This window comes from Colossoma macropomum, unplaced genomic scaffold (assembly GCF_904425465.1).
Source record: "Colossoma macropomum unplaced genomic scaffold, Colossoma_macropomum, whole genome shotgun sequence".
Taxonomy (NCBI): domain Eukaryota; kingdom Metazoa; phylum Chordata; class Actinopteri; order Characiformes; family Serrasalmidae; genus Colossoma; species Colossoma macropomum.
The window spans coordinates 1,933,334-1,941,132 of NW_023495878.1; the positions used below are offsets into that span (position 1 = coordinate 1,933,334).

The window sequence follows — 7,799 nt, forward strand, 5'->3', positions numbered from 1 at the left end:
GATTTGGCCATGTGAAATCGGACATGTAAGGCAACGATTGGTCGCAGCTTGCCGCGGATCGTTCTGTGATTGGCGGAGTGTTGTGCGTGGGGAGCTGTGATTGGTCGGCGTCAGCTGCCCTCCTCCTCCAGACCAAAGCGTTCATAAAGCCGCCTTCTCCTTTTCTGCCTTCGCAATTCAGGAGTTCGCCCGGCGGCAGCGGTGTGTGTAAGACTGGTCCGAGGAGCTCGTACCTACTGTGTGCTGTCCAATAAACCGTTTAGCCTCCAGGATGAAGCGGTTATGGATAATAGGGCTCGTCTGTGCCCTTCTTGTATTCAGTAAGTATGTTTTTATGTTAATGAACCTGTAAGTAGCGCGTTAATAGCGTTTTCCCCCTGCGTGGTTGAACTTGACTTTCTATTCGCCTGTTTCTTGTTCGACTTCTCACGTTCCACCTTAAATGTTGGAGCAGTTACATTCTGGCGAAGGTAACCGCTGCACCATTTAAGGTGGAACGGGGAAATTTGAACAAGAAGCTTCAGCTTCGGTTTTTTGTCCTCGCACGTCTTGAACTTGACTAAGCTTAGTCCTGCTTCAGCGTTAGCTGCAGGTATAACGCTATACGGCTGTTTTAATGCTTTATAACTACAAAAGCCACACTGACTTGGCTTTTAATAGTGAGGTTATCTCTGCAAACCTCTAAAGTTGTTAAAAAATGGGTGGCTTTAGCTGTGCAGCTTTGAGGAAATGAGAGGTGCAGAATGGACAGACCTGCATGTGCTTCTGGAAGTTTCCTCAGAGAAGCTGGCAAGCTAGCTAGAGGTAACGTTAGCATCCAAAGCCTTGATAATTTTTAAGGAAAATGTAAGAAATCTCTAAAATACCTTTTAAACTGTCCAGCTGCAGTCGTATATAGGTAACGTTATGTTAGCTTACGTTAGCACTTTGTTGGCTAGCTATTTAGCCAGCTAGCTAACCTAGCTAACTTTTTATGTCTAGAGAACCGTAAGGAGACAATCAGCTTAGCTAGCGCTAGTTAGCTACACACTTAAAAAAACAAGGTTCTTTAGTGGTTCTGTTTACAACCATATCATGCCCAAATGGTTCTCTGCATGGTGAAATGGTTCTTCAGATTGATGGAGAATGTGTTGTATATGGTTCTGTATAGAAAAGGGTTTTCTTCACAGAACCATATTCAACACATTCTTCTATCTGAAGAACTATTTCACCATGCAGAGAACCATTTAAGCATGGAGTGGTTCTATAAAGAACTCATGGATCTATACAGAACCGTTGTTTTACTAAACAGTTCTTGAAGAACCATCTTTTTAAACTGTCTACATTAGCTATATTAGTCTCCTCCAGAGATGTGAGAATTTCTCAGTTTATGTGTAGGTTATCTAAATAGGTGCTTCTAGACCTCTTCACCTTCTTTGCTGGCTTTAAGACACCCCAAGGTTTTCACTTTCATTTCCAGGGTATACAAAGCAGATTTGAAGCAAGTGGATCCAACCAGAGCCACACTTATGGCTTTGCATTAAGTATACTGACTCATGTTGAGGCTCTGAAATGTCGAAACTTTTGAGGGTTTTTAAAAGCTTTCATTATCCCACTCACAGGTTTGATTTTAGTACACAGAGCTGTGTTAACTACATGATAAAGCACGTTTGGCCTTCTGTCTGGAGCCTTAAGTGTTCCCCAATGACCAGCACATGCTTGGCACAGTGCCTTTGACCTCCAAAGTGGTTCATGGTCCTGAAACATTTTGATTAATTTGTTGGCTCCTTCTTGTTTGGTCACAGCATCTGTTAAGGCGGACGAAGATGTTGACGTTGATGGCACGGTTGAGGATGACCTGGGCAAGAGCAGAGACGGATCCCGGACAGATGATGAAGTTGTTCAGAGGTTTGTTCCTTGTATTTGTAATTTGACTAGTGATAACATGTCAGTTGAAATGAAAGTTAAAGAAACAGTGTTCCTTTAAGCCGTTAAGTACTCTAAACTTATGTTTCCAAAATAAAAAAAAAAATACTTTTGTGCTACAAGGAGGGCCTTTAAGATAAAACATTGGCACCTGCATTTTTATTTAAAATGCATTAAAATATTATATTTTACCCTTAGGATGACTTGATTTAGTCTTCCTGCTCAGGTTCATCACTCGGGGCATATACAGTTCCCCTGTTTGCATCTATATGTTGGACAAGTTGCCTGATGATGCATATTTGATAATTCATCTCATGATTCAATTCTGTGTGATTCTTTAGGGAGGAAGAGGCTATTCAGCTAGATGGACTGAATGCAGCACAAATTAAGGAAATCCGGGAAAAATCGGAAAAACATGCCTTCCAGGCGGAAGTGAACAGAATGATGAAGCTGATCATCAACTCTCTGTATAAGAACAAGGAGGTGAGACAAAGCTACATCAGCAAACCTGCTTGTCTTTCTTGTTGAGCCTGTATTTTAGCACTGAAAAAGACATTAAGGAGGTTTGAGCGTCATTACTTGTCATTACTTACTCTTTATTTATTTATTTTTTTTCCCCAAATCTCCTGTGTGTCCCTCTTCTTCCTAAAGATCTTCTTGAGGGAACTGATCTCTAATGCTTCTGATGCCCTGGACAAGATCCGGTTGCTGTCCCTGACCAACGAAGATGCACTTGCTGGAAATGAAGAGTTAACTGTCAAAATCAAGGTTTGTCACCCTTGTTTAAAAGTAGTGTACCCATAATGCAGTTCTGATGACTGCTCTAATCTGCCATTGAGTTGTTGTCAGGACTGAAACCTGAAAATGAGAGGGTGGAATCTGGCATTACATTTGCATTGCAAATGGTTCATGTGTTTGTGGCTAAGACCTTTGTACTGTACTTTAGTGTATTTAAATAGATATAAAACGGGTGTATTTGTTTTGTGTGTATTCTCTTACATGAATTGCCTTGAATGAAACAGACTTTCTAAGTCAAGGGCTCCTTTGGTTGAACTAAGAAATTGGTAATGTTAGCAATTGTTACATGAAATAAAGCGTACATAATTTGTTTGCCATACACATCAGGTTATTACTGACATGAAATCCTTTTCTAGTTCCTCAATAAGATGCACAGGACTGAACTAATGCTTTACTCTGTCTTGCAGGCGGACAAGGAGAAGAATATGCTTCACATCACCGATACTGGCATTGGCATGACCAAAGAGGAGCTGGTAAAGAACCTGGGAACCATTGCCAAGTCGGGCACCAGCGAGTTCCTCAACAAGATGACGGAGATGCAGGCAGAGGGCCAGTCCACCTCTGAGCTGATTGGCCAGTTTGGTGTGGGCTTCTACTCTGCTTTCCTGGTTGCCGACAGGGTCATCGTCACATCTAAGCATAACAATGGCACACAGCACATCTGGGAGTCTGACTCAAATGAGTTTTCAGTTATCGAGGACCCTCGTGGCGACACTCTGGGCAGAGGAACCACCATCACGTAAGTGTTGATGTGTTTGGAAATGACCGACAGATTAGTAACCTGAATACAGTTAACGAGAGTTGAAATTAAAGCTGTCATTGTCCTTTAACTTTTTTTGATTAGCCTTGTCTTGAAAGAAGAAGCATCGGACTATCTTGAGCTGGAGACCATCAAGAACCTTGTGAGGAAGTACTCTCAGTTCATCAACTTCCCCATCTACGTGTGGAGCAGCAAGGTCAGACATGCCATAGCAAAGGCAAATAAGATTAGCTAAAAAAAAATTAGTAAAATCCTTAGGTTCAGTAAACTCACAGCTCCTATTCTTTATCAGACTGAGACAGTTGAGGAGCCCATAGATGAGGAAGAGGCTGAGCCAGAGGCGGAGAAGGATACTACTGAGGATGAAGCTGAGGTGGAGGAAGAGGATGAAGAGAAGGACAAACCCAAGACCAAGAAGGTAAAAACAGCTGCTTCACAGGTGTATGTTGGCATCTGAATGCTAGTGGTCCAGGCGTTAGTTTCGAAATGTTTATAGACTAAATGTGCTTTTATTGTCTTTAGGTGGAGAAGACTGTGTGGGACTGGGAGCTGATGAATGACATCAAGCCCATCTGGCAGAGGCCTGCTAAAGAAGTAGAAGAGGATGAGTACAAAGCATTCTACAAGACCTTTTCAAGGGTGAGTCTTACATGACCATAACATTTAACGTGCACCCAAGAATTACACAGATCCCGCCATGTCTTTGAAATCATCTGATTTGTGAAAAATACATCTCTTGTCATACAGGACAGCGAGGAGCCTATGAGTCATATCCACTTCACTGCTGAGGGTGAGGTCACCTTCAAGTCCATCCTCTTTGTCCCTGCCTCAGCTCCCAGGGGTCTTTTTGATGAGTATGGGTCCAAGAAGAATGATTTCATCAAGGTACTACATGACATTTTAACTGAAAAATGGCAGCTTGCCACAGGAGGGAAAGAAAGTTAAGGACAGAACTGTTACTTGCCGTTTGTCTCACCAACTTGAAACCTTTCTTTCTTACAGTTGTTTGTACGTCGAGTCTTCATCACTGATGACTTCCATGACATGATGCCTAAATATCTGAACTTCGTCAAGGGTGTGGTAAGTGTTGTAGCCTGGCTGTGTACATGTAATCATGTAATCTTAAAAATGCAAAAACATGATTAGGCCTTTAGGTTGAGCTTAATGTCTGATCTCTCCTCTCAGGTGGACTCTGATGATCTCCCCCTGAATGTGTCCAGAGAAACACTGCAGCAACACAAATTGCTGAAGGTGAGACCTTCCAACCTATTCTAACACACGATTCACGTTGATAATCTTCTTACTGTCACTTGTTATAACCTTTCCATTTTCTCTTGACTCAGGTCATCCGCAAGAAGTTGGTGCGCAAGACCCTGGACATGATCAAGAAGATTGCCGAGGAGCAGTACAACGACAAGTTCTGGAAGGAGTTCGGAACCAACATCAAGCTGGGTGTGATTGAGGACCACTCCAACAGGACCCGACTGGCCAAGCTGCTGCGATTCCAGACCTCCCACAGCGAATCTGGACTGGCCAGCCTGGAGCAGTATGTGGAGAGAATGAAGGAGAAGCAGGACAAGATCTACTTTATGGCTGGAACCAGCAGAAAGGAGGTGAGTCAACTAATGGTGTAATTTGATGGGCAATAGAGGATAGTTTAGAAATTTCTTCCTTTGGTTAGAGAGCATATCGTCGCTGTCTGATTAAAAAAAACATGTATCTCCATATTTGTCGATTTTTATTCTTCTGCATCATTTCAACACACTAGCTGTCCTTCATGATGTGTGAAAATTTCATGATTGGACAAATAGAAATGCTTCAAAATCACTTGAAATTAAGCCTTTTTACATTGACTTACATTTAAAGGTGAGGGCGTTTTTGCCCTCTCCTGTAAAGTCTTTGGACAGCGACGATATTACTACACACTCATTAACTGTCTTTAGGCTGTAATAGGAATTTAGCTTCCATAAAGCAAATTTAGAGTTCCTTATACTCACATCTTCTGTGGACAAATCAATAACTTGTTTGTGCTGCCTGGTCTAGGCTGAGTCCTCTCCCTTCGTGGAGACGCTGCTGAAAAAGGGTTACGAGGTTATCTACCTGACTGAGCCTGTGGATGAGTACTGCATCCAGGCTTTGCCTGAGTTTGATGGCAAGCGCTTCCAGAATGTGGCCAAGGAGGGCGTGAAGTTTGAGGAAAGTGACAAAGCCAAAGAGAAGAGAGAAGCCCTGGAGAAGGAGTATGAACCCCTCACCACTTGGATGAAGGATAATGCCCTGAAAGACAAGGTACTTCCTCCTGACTATGTTGACTTATACATGAAGATGACTTAATGAGCAAACTGCTTTGAATGTGTAACTATTTTACAATGGGTTATAAGGTTAATGTGAACACAGGTTTAGGGTGAAATAGAATTTGATACACTGAGGTGGCACAATTAAAATATCCTCCTTCCCTCTGCTTGTGTAGATTGAGAAGGCAGTGCTGTCCCAGAGGCTAACAAAATCTCCCTGCGCACTGGTGGCCAGTCAGTATGGCTGGTCTGGAAACATGGAGAGGATCATGAAGGCTCAAGCCTATCAGACAGGAAAAGACATTTCCACAAAGTAAGTATTCTGAAGGGCTCTTTCATATGTTTACAAGTGACTGTCAGGAGGGCATTTCAAACGTAGTTGGTGAGAATTGCAAGCTGGCAGTTTCAGCAGAAAACATATAGGGGATTCAGACTTTAAATTGCTTGCATAATAAGTGTTTTTCTTGTTTGTTTTCTAGTTATTACGCAAGTCAAAAGAAAACTTTAGAAATCAACCCCAGACATCCCCTCATTAAAGAGATGCTGAAGAGAGTCAAGGTGAGTACAGCTGCTTCCTGAGATGTGCAGCTGAATGAATGACAGTTGGAGCTCAGGCTTTAAGGTTGTGTTCTGATTCTTGCATGTTGATTTACAGGATAATGCAGAAGACCAGACAGCCTCAGATCTGGCAGTGGTCTTGTTTGAGACCGCCACTCTGCGTTCTGGCTACCAGTTGGCTGACACCAAGGCCTATGGAGACAGGATAGAGCGCATGCTAAGACTAAGCATGAATATAGACATCGGTGAACAGGTGTGTAATACAGATGTGGACATAGAAGTAAAAGAGTTGTATTAGAATTTAGTATACCTGACCTTTTGTCCTCCTTTTAAAATGGTCGTCTTCCTTCCCACTTAGGTTGAGGAGGAGCCAGAGGAGGAACCAGAAGAGCCAGCAGAAGACGAGGCTGAGGCCGAGGATGAGGAAGAGGCTCAAGCAGATGAGGAGGCAGAAGACACGGTGAGTTTTGCTGGGCAGTGAACAGGTAGTTGTTTTGGAGTGTGATATAGAAACAGGCAGCACGGGGCTCCCGAGTGGCGCAACCGTCTAAGCGTTGGCCCTGTCATCAGGAGATCGCGAGTTCGATCCCTGGTGATGCTACAGCCGTCCGTAGCCGGGAGTCCAAGAGAGCACAATTGGCCTTGCTCTCTCTGGGTGGGTGGGATGGCTGCCCTTCTCCCCCTATCACTCACTAAGCACGATGCTATTCAGCGCAGGCGTCTGTTAGCTGACATAACAGATCTGGCGGTTGGCGCTTTCCTCCGAGCGTGTTCAACTGTCCAGTGATGTTGCGTGAGCGGCAGCTCGAAAAGAAGCGGTGGCTGGTTTCACAGGTCTCGGAGCAAGCCTGTGTTAGCCTCGCCCTCCTAGCATTGATAGCGTCGTGTGTGACTGGGGGAGTCCTAACTAGCGGGTGCAATTGGAGACGACTAAATTGGGGAGAAAAATCAGGTAAAAAAAAAAACAAAAAAAAAACAGGCAGGACCTTGATTTCAAGAATTAAGCACTTTAATAGCTGACAGTGACGTATGTTGCAGTCTCATGACTGGCCTTAGCTGAGGTCAGCATGCAGAATGATAATGTAATTTTGGACCACTGACCTTGTTTGTTTGTTTGTTTGTTTGTTTGTTTATTATTTTTCAGGAAGCTACAGAGAAGGATGAATTGTAAAGAATCTGCAAGCAGGGGAAGGGTTATAGGTTTGGACTGGGAGGCAGGGTGACGGCTGGATCCAGCATGGCCCATCCTTTCTCTCTGCTAGGGTGGGCTTTAGAGGGGGTGTGACTGGGATTAGGGCTGGGTGTTTTTTTTTATAAGGAGCTGCTTTTGTGTTTGAATTTTTTTTTTTTTAAACATTCCTCATGACTGTAAATTTGTTAATATTTAACTGACCCGGTTATGGAGTGCTGTTCCTGTCACGTGAACCATTAAATGTTTCCAGAAATGGACCATTGTGTCTTGTCTTTCAATTTAGTTCTGTCTT

The 7,799-nt window shown here is 43.3% G+C and overlaps 1 protein-coding gene across 1 annotated transcript; it reads left to right on the forward strand.

Moving 5' to 3' along the window:
- Window positions 1-143: 143 nt before the first annotated feature.
- On the forward strand, window positions 144-7,764 carry hsp90b1 (heat shock protein 90, beta (grp94), member 1). Its single transcript, XM_036563772.1, has 18 exons — window positions 144-320; window positions 1,785-1,887; window positions 2,247-2,388; window positions 2,557-2,673; window positions 3,111-3,442; window positions 3,548-3,659; window positions 3,756-3,881; window positions 3,986-4,102; window positions 4,211-4,348; window positions 4,466-4,543; window positions 4,649-4,714; window positions 4,807-5,076; window positions 5,507-5,752; window positions 5,934-6,070; window positions 6,237-6,315; window positions 6,413-6,568; window positions 6,674-6,775; window positions 7,460-7,764. The coding sequence occupies exons 1-18, from the start codon at window positions 272-274 to the stop codon at window positions 7,484-7,486; spliced, it is 2,397 nt and encodes a 798-aa protein (XP_036419665.1). The 5' UTR covers window positions 144-271; the 3' UTR covers window positions 7,487-7,764.
- Window positions 7,765-7,799: the final 35 nt, after the last annotated feature.